Raw genomic sequence first — 16,940 nt, forward strand, 5'->3', positions numbered from 1 at the left:
GAGATAGAGACAGACAGAGAGAGAGACAGAGAGAGAGACAGAGAGAGAGAGACAGAGACAGAGACAGAGAGACAGAGAGAGTGGGAGACAGAGAGAGAGACGCAGAGAGAGCGACAGAGAGAGTGACAGAGAGAGAGACAGAGAGAGACAGAGAGAGAGACAGAGAGAGACAGAGAGAGTGACAGAGAGGGACAGAGAGAGAGAGAGAGAGAGAGAGAGAAAGAGAGACAGAGACAGAGAGAGAGAAACAGAGACAGAGAGAGAGGCAGAGAGAGAGTGGGAGATAGAGAGAGAGAGAGACTGGGAGAGAGGCAGAGGGAGTGACAGAGAGAGCAACACAGAGAGAGACAGAGAGAGAGACAGAGAGAGAGAGACAGACAGAGAGAAAGACAGAAAGAGAGAGAGACAGAGAGAGAGACAGAGAGAGAGAGACAGAGGCAGAGACAGATTCAGAGAGAGAGAGAGAAAGAGAGAGAGGCAGAGAGAGAGAGACAGACAGAGAGAAAGACAGAAAGAGAGAGAGACAGAGAGAGAGAGACAGAGACAGAGACAGATTCAGAGAGAGAGAGAGAAAGAGAGAGAGGCAGAGAGAGTGAGTGGAAGAGAGAAAGGGAGAGAAAGACAGACAGAGAGACAGAGAGAGACAGAGAGACAGAGAGAGAGACAGAGACAGAGACAGAAACAGAGAGGGAGAGAGAAAGAGAGATGGAGAGAGAGAGGGTCCCTCTACAATTCCTGCTGGAAGATCGAGCGAAACCCGCTCGCCTGAACCTGAAACAAGAACAACGAGACACAGAGCTCTTGAGAAAGGAGGATGGTGGGTGGAGGAGAGAGAGGGAGAGGGACAGAGAAGGGGGGACGTGTGTGGGTCTGGACCAGTTAGTTGAAGGCGGAAGATCCCACGTGTGGAAGCCTGGTCTCTCTCTCTCTCTCTGTGTGTGTCTCTCTCTCTCTCCCTCTCTCTCTCTCCGTGTGTCTCTCTCTCTCTCCCTCTCCCCCTCTCTCTCTCTCTCCCTCTCTCTCTCTCCGTGTGTCTCTCTCTCTCTCTCCCTCTCTCCCTCTCTCCCTCCGTCTCTCTCTGTCTCTCCCTCCCTCTCTCCCTCTCTCCGTTCAGCTATGTGGGAGGACGACGTCGGGGCTCAGCAGGCCCCGGAACTTTCACTCGCTTTGTTTCTCTTTCTGTCTCTCTCTCTCTCTCTCTCTCTCTCTCTCTCTCTCTCTCTCTCTCTCTCTCTCGAGGTTGGAAAGTGGGTGAGTGCACCCCCACCCCCACCCCCACCCCCCGCACCCGCACCCCTCCTCCCCCTCCTTCCCCCCGACCCGCCTCACACCTCCGACTCCAGGCTGGAGAAGTGGGCGGACCCCCTCCTCACCGCCCGCTGGTCCGCGGGGAGCCCCTGGTAGCCTGGCGGGTGTGGGAGGGCGCAGTGGGCGGGCGGGACCCTGCCCCTCGCCCTGGGGGCCCGGCAGGGGCAGGGGCAGGGGCAGGGGCAGGGGCAGGGGCAGGGGCAGCCGGGGACGCCCTCCCCGGCGCCGGGCCGGCCCCAGGGGCTCCGCGCCCTCCGCCCGCCCTTCCTCCGGCCCTTCCTCCTCCTCCTCCTCCTCCTGCCCCGGGGTTGGGGGCCGCAGGGGCAGGGGTAGGAGGGGAGGGCGGTTGGGGAGGGTGGGTGGGGGCGAGGGTGCCAGGGGGGCGGCTGGTGGCGGTGGCGTTCCGGCCGGCCGCGATGCCCCCCCAGCCGACCGGCCGGCCCGTGGCGGACGGGCCGGCCGCCGGCCGGCCAGGGGGCGGGGGGTGGGGCGCGCTGGCGGGAGGGGTAGGTGCTGCAGGAGCGGGCGGGGCACCGGCAGCGGGGGGCGGGGTTCCGGGGGCAAAGCTCCTCCCCCTCCCCCTCCTCCCCCTCCCCCTCCTCCCCCTCGGTCTCGGACCCCTCCCCGGCCGAGTCCGTCTCCGACCCCCTCCACCACTCGGCCGGGGGCGGGTAGCGACCCTCCCCCCACCGCCAGCCCGGGTGGCAGGAGCAGGGCGGGGCCCACCGCCGCTCGACCGGGCGGGGCATCACGGCGGCCAGGTAGGAGGGCGGGGGCAGGGGGGGCGGGGCTACCGAGGCCACCACCGCCACCACCTCCTCCTCCCCCTCCTCCTCCTCCTCCTCCTCCTCCCCCTCCTCCTCCTCCTCCTCCTCCTCCTCCTCCTCCTCCTCCCCCTCCCCCTCCCCCTCCCCCTCCCCCACCCCCGCCACCCTGCCGGCCGCCGCCTCCTCCTCCTCCTCCTCCTCCTCCTCTTCCTTGGGCTCGCAGGGGCGGCCGACCAGCCCGGCCGGGTCGATGGGGCCGTAGTGGCGGTGGTAGGCCTCGGGCTGGGGGACGGCAGGGGGGCGGCGCCCGGTGTTGGGGCTGCGGGCATGGCGCCAGCGCTCGGCGGGCACGGGCCGGGGGGCGGAGCGGGGGTTGCTGGGCAGGGGCCGGAGGCGCAGACGGGAGGAGGAGGAGGAGGAGAGGGGGCGAGGGTGGAATGGGCGCTCCCCCCCCGGCACGGGGTACGGTCCAAACTCCTTGCCCTCATCCGCCCGGCAGCAGCTGTACATTCCCTGTGGGGAGGGGTGGAGGTGGGGGGGAGACAAAACGAAGAGAACATGGTCAGTGTACAGTCCGAACTTTAACAAAGCTACCCCACCTTCCCCAGAACCTAGACATGTTCACTTGTTGTTGGAGGGGGGAGGGGTTTGGGGTTGGCGGGGGGAATGGGTCTCACTGCGATGGTGGGGGGGAGGATTGGTCTCCCCATGGGGACTGACCCCTCGCTGGGAATGGGGGGGGGGGTGCGTATTGGGGGGGAGACAAACCGGAGAGATCATCGCCAGTGTACAGTCCGAACTTTAACAAAGCTACCCCACCGACCCCAGAACCTAGACATGTTCACTTGTTGTTGTGGGGGGGGCGGTGTGGGGGGGGGAACAGGTCTCACTGTGATGGGAGGGGGGAGGATTGGTCTCCCCATGGGGACTGACCCCTCGCTGGGGATGGGGGGGGGTGCGTATTGGGGGGGAGACAAACCGGAGAGATCATCGCCAGTGTACAGTCCGAACTTTAACAAAGCTACCCCACCGACCCCAGAACCTAGACATGTTCACTTGTTGTTGTTGGGTGGGTGGGGTGTGGTGGGGTGGGGGCGGGGGGGCATGTCTTGCTGCGGGGTGGGGGAGGATTGGTCTCCCCATGGGGACTGACCCCTCGCTGGGGAGGGGGGCACGGTTGGGGGGAGACAAAATGGAGCGATCATCGCCAGTGTACAGTCCGAACTTGAACGAAGCTACCCCACCGACCCCAGAACCTAGACATGTTCACTTGTTGTTGGGGGGGAATGGGTCTCGCTGCGGTGGGGATGGGGCATGGGTCTCCCCATGGGGACTGACCCCTCACTGGGGAGGGGGGCGCGGTTGGGGGGGGGGGTGACAAAAGAGAGAGATCATCGCCAGTGTACAGTCCGAACTTTAACAAAGTTCCCCACCGACCCTAGAACGTAGGCATGTTCACTTGTTGTTGTGGGGGGTGTGTTGGGGTGGGGGGAGGGGAACGTGTCTCCCGCTGCGGGGTGGGGGAGGATTGGTCTCCCCATGGGGCCTGACCCCTCGCTGGGTTGTGGGGGGTGGGGGGGGAGACAAAACGAAGAGAACATCGCCAGTGTACAGTCCGAACCATAACGAAGCTACCCCACCTCCCCCAGAACCTAGACATGTTCACATGTTGTTGGGGGGGGGGGAAACGGGTCTCGCCGCGGTGGGGATGGGGCATGGGTCTCCCCATGGGGGCTGACCCCTCGCTGGGGAGGGGGGCGCGGTTGGATGGGGAGACAAATCGGAGAGATCATCGCCAGTGTACAGTCCGAACTTTAACGAAGATCCCCCACCGACCCCAGAACCTAGACATGTTCACTTGTTGTTCGGGACCGGTCTCCCCATGGGGGTTGACCCCTATCTATGGACACCCAGCGCCCCACACCTCCCCCCCCCCCACCTCCCCCACCCCCCGTCGACTCTTTCTGTCCCATAGATGCCCAATATCATCTTCCCGGTTACACTCACCCTGCTTATGGCCAGTAGAAAGTCCAGTCTGCCTGAGTGATGCATACTGTGACGGAGTTTCCAGTAGATCAGGTGTTCACTGGCAAACACCAGGAGACTGAGCCCCATGGCAACCAGCAGCATGTAGAACACTCCAGCCATGTTGTCGATGTCCAGCTTGCTGCTCATCACTTCAATCTTGTCATTATGGCAAATCCCAGAGAGCCACAGTCTCTCCAGCATCTCGGTGTCCCCTGGGGAGAGAGAGAGAGGGGCAGTGTGAGACAGAGAGAGCCACAGCCTCTCCAGCTTCTCGATTTCCCCTGGGGAGAGAGAAAGAGAGAGAGAGAGAAAGAGACCGAGTGAGTGTGGGTGACAGAGAAAGAGAGAAACAGAGAGAGAGAGAGAGAGACAGAGAGAGAGACAGAGAGACAGAGAGATAGAGGGAGAGAGAGACAGAGGGTGATAGAGAGAGACAGAGGGAGAGAGAGAGACAGAGGGAGAGAGATAGAGGGACTGAGAGAGGCAGATGGAGAGAGAGATAGAGAGAGAGAGAGGGACAGAGTCATAAAACAGAGAGAAAGAGAGAGAGAGAAAGATAGAGAGAGACAGACAGAGAGAGAGACAGAGAGAGAGACAGAGAGAGAGGGAAATAGTGAGAAAATACAGAGAGATAGAGACAGAGAGAGAGAGGCAGAGGGAGAGAGACAGACAGAGAGAGAGGGACAGAGTGAGAGAGAGACAGAGAAAGAGAGAAATAGAGGCAGAGAGAGAAACAGAGAGAGAGAGAGAGGGACAGAGTGTGAAAATACAGGGAGAGAGACAGAGACAGAGAGAGACAGAGACAGAGACAGAGAGAGACAGAGGGAGAGAGAGAGAGACAGAGGGAGAGAGATAGAGGGAGTGAGAGAGGCAGATGGAGAGAGAGAGATAGAGAGAGAGAGAGGGACAGAGTGCGAAAATACAGGGAGAGAGACAGAGACAGAGACAGAGACAGAGAGAGACAGAGAAAGAGAGACAGAGAGACAGAGAGAGAGACAGAGAGAAAGAAAGAGAGGGACAGAGTAAGAAAAGACAGAGATAGAGACAGAAAGAGAGAGAAAGAGGTCGAGAGAGAGAGGCAGAGGGAGAGACAGAGACATAGAAAGAGAGGAACAGTGAGAAAATACAGAGAGATAGAGAGAGAGACAGAGGGAGAGAGAGAGACAGAAAGAGACAGAGAGAGAGAGACAGAGAGAGAGACAGAGAGAGAGAGATAGAGTCAGAAAATACAGAGAGATAGAGACACAGAGAGAGAGAGACAGAGATCGAAAAAGGGAAACAGACAGAGAGAGAGTAAGAAAATACAGAGATAGAGACAGAGGGACAGAGAGAGACAGAGGGAGAGAGAGAGAGAGGGACAGGGAGAGGAAATACAGAGAGACCGAGAAATACAGAGAAAGAGAGAGAGAGACAGAGGGCGAAAGACAGAGAAAGAGACAGAGGGAGAGCGAGAGAGTGAGAAAATACAGAGAGACAGAGCAAAACAGAGAGAGACGGAGGGAGAAAGAGTGAGACACAGAGAGCGAAAAACAGAGATAGACAAATAGAAAGAAAGAAAGAGTGTGAGACAGAAAGAGATGAAGAGAGAGACTGAGAGAGAAACCGAGAAACAGAGAGAGAGCCAGAGAGAGTAGACAGAAAGAGCGATAGAAAACCTCCAAGTCTCTAAAGAGACAGATTGAGAAAAAGAGAGAGACCCAGAGAGAGGGAGAGATAGGGACAGACAGAAAGAGAGAGAAACAGACAGAGAAAGAGGGAAGACAGAGAGAAAGAGAGAGAGAGAGACAGAGAGAAAACAAATTTACTCTGTATCTTACCCCGTGCTTTACCTGTCCTGGGAGTGTTTGATGGGGACAGTGTAGAGGGAGATTTACTCTGTATCTAACCCCGTGCTGTACCTGTCCTGGGAGTGTTTGATGGGGACAGTGTAGAGGGATATTTACTCTGTATCTAACCCCGTGCTGTACCAGTCCTGGGAATGTTTGATGGGGACGGTGTAGAGGGAGATTTACTCTGTATCTAACCCCGTGCTGTACCTGTCCTGGGAGTGTTTGATGGGGACGGTGTAGAGGGAGATTTACTCTGTATCTAACCCCGTGCTGTACCTGTCCTGGGAGTGTTTGATGGGGACGGTGTAGAGGGAGATTTACTCTGTATCTAATCCCGTGCTGTACCTGTCCTGGGAGTGTTTGATGGGGACAGTGTAGAGGGATATTTACTCTGTATCTAACCCTGTGCTGTACCTGTCCTGGGAGTGTTTGATGGGGACAGTGTAGAGGGATATTTACTCTGTATCTAACCCTGTGCTGTACCAGTCCTGGGAATGTTTGATGGGGACAGTGTAGAGGGAGCTTTACTCTGTACCTAACCCCATGCTGTACCTGTCCTGGGAGTGTTTGATGGGGACAGTGTAGAGGGAGATTTACTCTGTATCTAACCCCGTGCTGTACCTGTCCTGGGAGTGTTTGATGGGGACGGTGTAGAGGGAGATTTACTCTGTATCTAACCCCGTGCTGTACCTGTCCTGGGAGTGTTTGATGGGGACGGTGTAGAGGGAGATTTACTCTGTATCTAACCCCATGCTGTACCTGTCCTGGGAGTGTTTGATGGGGACGGTGTAGCGGGAGATTTACTCTGTATCTATCCCCGTGCTGTACCTGTCCTGGGAGTGTTTGATGGGGACGGTGTAGAGGGAGATTTACTCTGTATCTTACCCCATGCTGTACCTGTCCTGGGAGTGTTTGATGGGGACAGTGTAGAGGGAGATTTACTCTGTATCTAACCCCGTGCTGTACCTGTCCTGGGAGTGTTTGATGGGGACAGTGTAGAGGGATCTTTACTCTGTATCTAACCCCGTGCCGTACCTGTCCTGGGAGTGTTTGATGGGGACAGTGTAGAGGGAGCTTTACTCTGTATCTAACCCCGTGCTGTACCTGTCCTGGGCGTGTTTGATGGGGACGGTGTAGAGGGAGATTTACTCTGTATCTAACCCCATGCTGTACCTGTCCTGGGAGACAAACTAGAAAGTGGTGGGGGAGGGAAGGGTAAAACTCCAGGTGAAGTATGACTAAGGGGAAACAAAGCAGCAGGTTAGCATGTGGGGGGCTTGGATTCAACTTCATGGAAAATTATGAAAAAACTGAAAAGAAAGGAGAGCCCAGGAGAGGCTATTAAAGTCTCCAGAGCACAAAATAGGACAGAGTGTTTGGAAAGGGCTAGGAATCTAACTTCAAACACATCAGATAAAGGGACGACAATGAGAAAGGGGATGGGAAATACAGGACTGAAGGTGTTGTATCTGAATGCACGCAGTATACGAAATAAAGTAAATGAGCTTGTGGCGCAGTTTGAAATTGGCAGGTATAATGTGGTGGGCATTACAGAGACACGGCTGCAAGGGGATCAGGACTGGGAGCTAAATATCCAAGGATATACATCCTATCGAAAAGATAGGCAGCTTGGCAGAGGGAGTGGGGTTGCTTTGTTGGTTAGAAATGAAATTAAATCATCAGCAAGAAATGACGTAGGGTCAGATGATGTGGAATCTGTGTGGGTAGAGTTGAGGTACCGCAAAGGTAAAAAAATCATAATGGGAGTTATGTACAGGCCTCCGAACAGTAGTCAGGATGTGGGGCACAAGATACATCAGGAGATAGAAAAGGTGTGTAAGAAAGGCAAGGTTACAGTGATCATGGGGGATTTCAATATGCAGGTAGACTGGGAAAATCAGGTTGGTAGTGGATCCCAAGAAAAGGAATTTGTGGAACGTCTATGAGATGGCTTTTTGGAGTAGCTTGTGGTGGAGCCCACTAGGGAACAGGCAATTCTAGATTTAGTGATGTGTAATGAGGCAGATTTGATAAGGGAGCTTAAGGTGAAGGAACCCTTAGGAGGAAGTGACCATAATATGATAGAATTTACCCTGCAACTTGAGAGGAAAAAGCTGGAATCAGATGTAACGGTATTACAGTTGAATAAAGGCAACTACAGAGGCATGAGGGAGGAGCTGGCCAGAATTGACTGGGAGATGAGCCTAGCAGGAAAGACAGTGGAACAGCAATGGCAGGAGTTTCTGGGAGTAATTTGGGAGACACAGCAAAAATTCGTCCCTAGGAAGAAGCAGCATACTAAAGGGAGGACGACGCAACCATGGCTGACAAGGGAATTCAGGGACAGCATAAAAGCTAAAGAGAAAGCATACAATGCAGCGAAGAGCAGTGGGAAACCAGTGGATTGGGAAGCCTACAAAGACCAACAGAGGACAACTAAAAAAGAAATAAGGAGGGAGAAGATTAAATATGAGGGTAACCTAGCCAGTAATATAAAAGAAGATCGCAAGAGTTTTTTTTAGATATATAAAGGGTAAGAGAGAGGCAAAAGTGGACATTGGGCCGCTGGAAAACGATGCTGGAGAAGTAGTAGTGGGGAGCAAAGAAATGGCGGAGGAACTGAATAGGTACTTTGCGTCAGTCTTCACAGTGGAAGACACGAGTAACATTCCCAAAGTTGAAGAGAGTCATGGGGCAGAGGTGAGTATGGTGGCCATTACCAAGGAGAAGGTGCTAGGAAAACTGAAAGGTCTGAAGGTGGATAAATCACCCGGACCAGATGGATTAACCCCAGAGTTCTGAAGGAGATAGCTGAAGAGATAGTGGAGGCGTTAGTGGTGATCTTTCAGGAATCACTGGAGTCAGGGAGGATCCCAGAGGACTAGAAAATCGCTAATGTAACCCCCCTGTTTAAGAAGGGAGCGAGGCAAAAGACGGGATATTACAGGCCAATTAGCCTGACCTCGGTCGTTGGTAAGATCTTAGAGTCCATTATTAAGGATAAGATTTCAGAATACTTGGAAGCGCATGGTAAAATAGGGCAAAGTCAGCATGGTTTCATCAAGGGGAGGTCATGCCTGACAAACCTGTTAGAATTCTTTGAGGAGGTAACGAGTAGGTTAGACAAAGGAGATCCAATGGATGTTATCTACTTGGACTTCCAGAAGGCCTTTGACAAGGTGCCGCACAGGAGGCTGCTCAGTGAGATAAGAGCCCATGGTGTTAGAGGCAAGGTACTAGCATGGATAGAAGATTGGCTGTCTGGCAGGAGGCAGAGAGTGGGGGTAAAGGGGTCCTTCTCAGGATGGCAGCCGGTGACTAGTGGAGTTCCGCAAGGGTCAGTGTTGAGACCACAACTTTTCACTTTATACATTAATGATCTAGATGAAGGAACTGAGGGCTAAGTTTGCAGATGATACAAAGATAGCTGGAGGGACAGGTAGTATTGAGGAGGTGGGGAGGCTGCAGAAGGATTTAGACAGATTAGGAGAATGGGCAAAGAAGTGGCAGATGGAATACAACGTGGGGAAGTGTGAGGTCATGCACTTTGGAAGGAAGAATAGAGGCAAAGACTATTTTCTAAATGGGGAGAGAATTCAGAAATCTGGAGTGCAAAGGGACTCTGTGTCCAGGATTCTCTTAAGGTTAACTTGCAGGTTGAGTCGGTAGTTAGGAAGGTAAATGAAATGTTGGCATTTATTTCGAGGGGACTAGAATATAAAAGCAGGGATGTGCTGCTGAGGCTTTATAAGGCTCTGGTCAGACCACATTTAGAATATTGAGAGCAGTTTTGGGCCCTGTATCTCAGGAAGGATGTGCTGGTCCTGGAGAGGGTCCAGAGGAGGTTCACGAGAACGATCCCAGGAATGAAATGCTTAACATATGAGGAATGTTTGAGGACTCTGGGTCTATACTGGATGGAGTTTAGAAGGATGAGGGGGGGGGATCTGATTGAAACTTACAGAATACTGAAAGGCCTGGATAGAGTGGACGTGGGGAAGATGTTTCCATTAGTAGGAGAGACTCGGACCCGAGGGCACAGCCTCAGAGTAAAGGGAAGACCTTTTAGAACAGAGATGAGGAGAAACTTCTTTAGCCAGAGGGTGGTGAATCTATGGAATTCATTGTCACAGAAAGCTGTGGAGGCCAGGTCATTGAGTGTATTTAAGACCGAGATAGATAGGTTCATGATTGGTAAGGGGGGTCAAAGGTTGCGGGGAGAAGGCGGGAGAATGGGGTTGAGAAACTGATCAGCCATGATTGAATGGCGGAGCAGACTCGATGGGCTGAATGGCCTCATTTCTGCTCCTATGTCTAATGGTCTTATGGGAGTGTTTGATGGGGACGGTGTAGAGGGAGATTTACTCTGTATCTAACCCCGTGCTGTACCTGTCCTGGGAGTGTTTGATGGGGACAGTGTAGAGGGAGATTTACTCTGTATCTAACCCCGTGCTGTACCTGTCCTGGGAGTGTTTGATGGGGACGGTGTAGAGGGAGATTTACTCTGTATCTAACCCCGTGCTGTACCTGTCCTGGGAGTGTTTGATGGTGACAGTGTAGAGGGAGATTTACTCTGTATCTAACCCCGTGCTGTACCTGTCCTGGGAGTGTTTGATTGGGACATTGTAGAGGGAGATTTACTCTGTATCTAACCCCGTGCTGTACCTGTCCTGGGAGTGTTTGATGGGGACAGTGTAGAGGGAGATTTACTCTGTATCTAACCCCGTGCTCTACCTGTCCTGGGAGTGTTTGATGGGGACAGTGTAGAGGGAGATTTACTCTGTATCTAACCCCGTGCTGTACCTGTCCTGGGAGTGTTTGATGGGGACAGTGTAGAGGGAGATTTACTCTGTATCTAACCCCGTGCTGTACCTGTCCTGGGAGTGTTTGATGGGGACAGTGTAGAGGGAGCTTTACTCTGTACCTAACCCCGTGCTGTACCTGTCCTGGGAGTGTTTGATGGGGACAGTGTAGAGGGAGATTTACTCTGTATCTAACCCCGTGCTGTACCTGTCCTGGGAGTGTTTGATGGGGACAGTGTAGAGGGAGCTTTACTCTGTATCTAACCCCGTGCTGTACCTGTCCTGGGAGTGTTTGAAGGGGACGGTGCAGAGGGAGATTTACTCTGTATCTAACCCCGTGCTGTACCTGTCCTGGGAGTGTTTGATGGGGACGGTGTAGAGGGAACTTTACTCTGTATCTAACCCCATGCTGTACCTGTCCTGGGAGTGTTTGATGGGGACAGTGTAGAGGGAGATTTACTCTGTATCTAACCCCGTGCTGTACCTGCCCTGGGAGTGTTTGATGGGGATGGTGTAGAGGGAGATTTACTCTGTATCTAACCCCATGCTGTACCTGTCCTGGGAGTGTTTGATGGGGACAGTGTAGAGGGAGATTTACTCTGTATCTAACTCCGTGCTGTACCTGTCCTGGGAGTCTTTGATGGGGACAGTGTAGAGGGAGCTTTACTCTGTATCTAACCCCGTGCTGTCCCTGTCCTGGGAGTGTTTGATGGGGACAGTGTAGAGGGAGATTTACGCTGTATCTAACCCCGTGCTGTACCTGTCCTGGGAGTGTTTGATGGGGACAGTGTAGAGGGAGATTTACTCTGTATCTAACCCCGTGCTGTACCTGTCCTGGGAGTGTTGGATGGGGACAGTGTAGAGGGAGCTTTACTCTGTATCTAACCCCGTGCTGTACCTGTCCTGGGAGTGTTTGATGGGGACAGTGTAGAGGGAGATTTACTCTGTATCTAACCCCGTGCTGTACCTATCCTGGGAGTGTTGGATGGGGACAGTGTAGAGGGAGCTTTACTCTGTATCTAACCCCGTGCTGTATCTGTCCTGGGAGTGTTTGATGGGGTCAGTTTAGAAGGAGATTTACTCTGTATCTAACCCCGTGCTGTACCTGTCCTGGAGTGTTTGATGGGGACAGTGTAGAGGGAGATTTACTCTGTATCTAACCCTGTGCTGTACCTGTCCTGGGAGTGTTTGATGGGGACAGTGTAGAGGGAGCTTTACTCTGTATCTAACCCCGTGCTGTACCTGTCCTGGGAGTGTTTGATGGGGACAGTGTAGAGGGAGCTTTACTCTGTATCTAACCCCGTGCTGTACCTGTCCTGGGAGTGTTTGATGGGGACAGTGTAGAGGGAGATTTACTCTGTATCTAACCCTGTGCTGTACCTGTCCTGGGAGTGTTTGATGGGGATGGTGTAGAGGGAGATTTACTCTGTATCTAACCCCGTGCTGTACCTGTCCTGGGAGTGTTTGATGGGGATGGTGTAGAGGGAGATTTACTCTGTATCTAACCCCGTGCTGTACCTGTCCTGGGAGTGTTTGATGGGGATGGTGTAGAGGGAGATTTACTCTGTATCTAACCCCATGCTGTACCTGTCCTGGGAGTGTTTGATGGGGACAGTGTAGAGGGAGATTTACTCTGTGTCTAACCCCGTGCTGTACCTGTCCTGGGAGTGTTTGATGGGGACAGTGTAGAGGAAGATTTACTCTGTATCTAACCCCGTGCTGTACCTGTCCTGGGAGTGTTTGATGGGGACAGTGTAGAGGGAGATTTACTCTGTGTCTAACCCCGTGCTGTACCTGTCCTGGGAGTGTTTGATGGGGACAGTGTAGAGGAAGATTTACTCTGTATCTAACCCCGTGCTGTACCTCTCCTGGGAGTGTTGGATGGGGACAGTGTAGAGGGAGCTTTACTCTGTATCTAACCCAGTGCTGTACCTGTCCTGGGAGTGTTTGATGGGGACAGTGTAGAGGGAGATTTACGCTGTATCTAACCCCGTGCTGTACCTGTCCTGGGAGTGTTGGATGGGGACAGTGTAGAGGGAGCTTTACTCTGTATCTAACCCCGTGCTGTATCTGTCCTGGGAGTGTTTGATGGGGTCAGTTTAGAAGGAGATTTACTCTGTATCTAACCCCGTGCTGTACCTGTCCTGGGAGTGTTTGATGGGGACAGTGTAGAGGGAGATTTACTCTGTATCTAACCCTGTGCTGTACCTGTCCTGGGAGTGTTTGATGGGGACAGTGTAGAGGGAGCTTTACTCTGTATCTAACCCCGTGCTGTACCTGTCCTGGGAGTGTTTGATGGGGACAGTGTAGAGGGAGATTTACTCTGTATCTAACCCTGTGCTGTACCTGTCCTGGGAGTGTTTGATGGGGACAGTGTAGAGGGAGATTTACTCTGTATCTAACCCTGTGCTGTACCTGTCCTGGGAGTGTTTGATGGGGACAGTGTAGAGGGAGATTTACTCTGTATCTAACCCTGTGCTGTACCTGTCCTGGGAGTGTTTGATGGGGATGGTGTAGAGGGAGATTTACTCTGTATCTAACCCCGTGCTGTACCTGTCCTGGGAGTGTTTGATGGGGATGGTGTAGAGGGAGATTTACTCTGTATCTAACCCCGTGCTGTGTAAATTACCCCACTTTGCTGACATCCCCTGGGTCTCACCATCACCGAGGAACTGGAGCAATGCCAGGTCAATGGGCCTTTTCCACTTTGACCCTTTCTGCAGGGCGATCCCATATCCTGTCGTTGCGAATACCTTGCCACTTCCGATTGTGACTAACTTGCAGCCGTCGTCCTTTCGAGCCATATAGTTCACCACAGCTGCATCGTATATAAAAGCATCGAGCTTCCTGGTAGAGGGAGAGAGAGGGGAGTGAAAACCCATCACACACACACAGCCTGACACACTCCAGCTCCCTCTACACTGTCCCCATCAAACGCTCCCAGGACAGGTACAGCACGGGGTTAGATACAGAGTAAAACTCCCTCTACAATGTCCCCATCAAACACTCCCAGGACAGGTACAGCACAGGGTTAGATACAGAGTAAAGCTCCCTCGACACTGTCCCCATCAAACACTCCCAGGACAGGTACAGCACGGGGTTAGATACAGAGTAAATCTCCCTCTACACTGTCCCCATCAAACACTCCCAGGACAGGTACAGCACGGGGTTAGATACAGAGTAAATCTCCCTCTACACCGTCCCCATCAAACACTCCCAGGACAGGTACAGCACAGGGTTAGATACAGAGTAAATCTCCCCCTACACTGTCCCCATCAAACACTCCCAGGACAGGTACAGCACAGGGTTAGATACAGAGTAAATCTCCCTCTACACTGTCCCCATCAAACACTCCCAGGACAGGTACAGCACGGGGTTAGATACAGAGTAAATCTCCCCCTACACTGTCCCCATCAAACACTCCCAGGACAGGTACAGCACGGGGTTAGATACAGAGTAAATCTCCCTCTACACTGTCCCCATCAAACACTCCCAGGACAGGTACAGCACGGGGTTAGATACAGAGTAAATCTCCCTCTACACTGTCCCCATCAAACACTCCCAGGACAGGTACAGCACGGGGTTAGATACAGAGTAAATCTCCCTCTACAATATCCCCATCAAACACTCCCAGGACAGGTACAGCACGGGGTTAGATACAGAGTAAAGCTCCCTCTACACTGTCCCCATCAAACACTCCCAGGACAGGTACAGCACAGGGTTAGATACAGAGTAAATCTCCCCCTACACTGTCCCCATCAAACACTCCCAGGAGAGTTACAGCACAGGGTTAGATACAGAGTAAATATCCCCCTACACTGTCCCCATCAAACACTCCCAGGACAGGTACAGCACGGGGTTAGATACAGGGTAATGCAGTCTGACGTTCTGATGGACTAACGTACCCGGTTTTGAGGTTGTGAAGTGCATCCTCGACTGACTTCTGGTTGTATTTGGACATGTAGCTGTGCATCTCTGGATAGTTACTTCGGATATTTCGCTCTGTACTCCCATTCGGGACTGTCCCAAACTGCAGGGGTGGGTACTGGTCCTGTGGTTTCTGGAACTGAGGCCGGTAGAGGTGGTGGATTGGGAGAGAGAGGGAGAGTGTGAGAGAGAGACAGTGTAGAAAGGTGAGAAGACGACAAAGAGACAGAGATAGAAAGAGATACAGCAAGCGAGAGAGAGACACAGTGAGAGATGGTAATAGAGAGAATGCGGGTCGGAGAGAGACACAGATAGAGAAAGGGAGACACATACAGAGAGTGAGAGAGATGGAGACATAGAGAGGGAGAGAGATAGAGAGAGAGAGAGGGAGGGACAGAGAGATAGAGAGGAAGAGAGATAGAGAAAGAGAGAAGGAGAGAGACAGCAACATATAGAGGGAGAGACAGAGAGAGAAAGACAGAGAGATGGAGAGGAAGAGATGGAGAGACGGGGAGAGACAGGGAGATAGAGTGGGAGAGAGAGGGGTAGACAGAGAGAGAGGGAGAGAGGGGGAGAGTCAGGGAGATAGAGAGGGAGAGAGATAGAGAGGGAGAGACAGAGAGAGGGAGAGAGAGAGGGAGAGACAGGGACAGAGGGAGAGAGAGAGAGACAGAGAGAGACAGAGAGAGAGAGAGAGAGACAGAGAGAGACAGAGAGAGAGAGAGAGAGAGAGGGAGAGACAGGGACAGAGAGAGACAGAGAGGGGGAGAGAGAGGAAAGAGGGGGAGAGAAAGGGAGAGAGAGAGAGAGAGAGGGAGAGAGAGACAGAGAGAGGAAAGAGGGGGAGAGACAGAGAGAGAGGGAGAGAGAGAGGGAGAGACAGAGACAGAGAGAGACAGAGAGAGGGAGAGAGGGGGATAAGAGATACAATCGCTCCGTTACTGTCAGTATGGGTGAGAATCTGTAACAGTTACTTCAATCGTTCAGATATGAGGTGACATTGTGAAGCAATGTCACCCTCGTGGGCATCTCGGTGGAACATTCTGGCATTCGACTCCCCCCAGTGAGGGGTCAGTCCCCATGGGGAGGCCCATCCCCCTTCCCGTCCCCAGCGAGGGGTCAGTCCCCACGGAGAGAACCATCCCCCTCCCCTCCCCCCAGCGAGGGGTCAGTCCCCACGGAGAGAACCATCCCCCTCCCCTCCCCCCAGCGAGGGGTCAGTCCCCACGGGGGTGACCGGTGTTGCTCCCACACTTACTTTCTTGTCACTGAGACCAGAGACAGTATCCACATACTCCTCCTGGATCATGAACGCGGCCAGGTTAGCTGTGTAACTCGCCAGGAAGATGACAGCAAAGAAGGCCCAGACCAGCACCATGATCTTGCTGGTTGTCCCCTTGGGGTTCTCCACAGGGACGGAGTTGTTGAAAACCAGCGCCCAGAGGAGCCAGACCGACTTCCCGATGGTGAACTTCGACCCACCAGGTCCTTGTGAGAGAAGAGAGAGTGTGAGAGTGTGAGAGAGTGAGAGAGAGAGCGTGAGAGAGAGAGAGAGTGTGTGTGTGAGAGAGAGAGAGACAGAGAGAGAGAGCGTGAGAGAGAGAGAGAGTGTGAGAGAGTGTGAGAGAGAGTGTGAGAGAGAGAGTGAGAGAGAGAGTGAGAGAGAGAGTGTGAGCGAGAATGAGTTTGAGAGAGAGTGATTGTGAGAGTGAGTGTGAGAGTGAGTGTGAGAGAGAGTGTGTGAGAGAGAGAGAGTGTGAGAGAGAGAGTGAGAGAGAGAGTGTGAGAGAGAGAGAGTGAGAGAGAGAGAGAGTGTGAGAGAGAGAGTTAGAGAGAGAGAGAGTGTGTGAGAGTGAGAGAGAGAGAGTGTGTGAGAGAGAGAGTGAGAGAAAGAGAGTGTGAGAGAGAGAGTGTGAGAGAGAGAGTGTGGGAGAGAGAGAGTGTGTGAGAGAGAGAGTGTGAGAGAGAGAGTGTGGGAGAGAGAGAGTGTGTGAGAGAGAGAGTGTGAGAGAGAGAGTGTGGGAGAGAGAGAGTGTGAGAGAGAGAGAGTGTGTGAGAGAGAGTGAGAGAGTGAGAGAGAGAGAGAGAGTGTGAGAGAGAGAGTGTGTGAGTGAGAGAGTGTGAGAGAGAGAGTGTGTGAGTGAGAGAGTGTGAGAGAGAGAGTGTGTGAGAGAGCGAGTGTGTGAGAGAGAGTGAGTGTGAGAGAGAGAGAGTGAGTGTGAGAGAGAGATTGTGAGAGAGAGAATGTGAGAGAGAGAGTGTGAGAGAGTGAGAGAGAG

The 16,940-nt window shown here is 53.1% G+C and overlaps 1 protein-coding gene across 1 annotated transcript in view; it reads right to left on the reverse strand.

Annotated features, from left to right (window-relative positions):
* Window positions 1-726: 726 nt before the first annotated feature.
* Window positions 727-16,940, reverse strand: part of LOC121274955 (glutamate receptor ionotropic, NMDA 2D-like) — a gene marked incomplete at its 5' end in the record, with an annotated part of 77,068 nt that continues 60,854 nt past the window's right edge. Inside the window, 6 exons of the mRNA XM_041182328.1 lie at window positions 727-771; window positions 2,310-2,588; window positions 4,083-4,315; window positions 13,394-13,581; window positions 14,640-14,800; window positions 15,920-16,149. Coding sequence (XP_041038262.1) covers window positions 727-771; window positions 2,310-2,588; window positions 4,083-4,315; window positions 13,394-13,581; window positions 14,640-14,800; window positions 15,920-16,149 — 1,136 coding nt within the window. The remainder of the gene's footprint in view (window positions 772-2,309; window positions 2,589-4,082; window positions 4,316-13,393; window positions 13,582-14,639; window positions 14,801-15,919; window positions 16,150-16,940) is intronic.

The sequence above is a fragment of the Carcharodon carcharias genome (genome assembly GCF_017639515.1).
Source record: "Carcharodon carcharias isolate sCarCar2 chromosome 39 unlocalized genomic scaffold, sCarCar2.pri SUPER_39_unloc_21, whole genome shotgun sequence".
In the NCBI taxonomy this organism is placed as follows: domain Eukaryota; kingdom Metazoa; phylum Chordata; class Chondrichthyes; order Lamniformes; family Lamnidae; genus Carcharodon; species Carcharodon carcharias.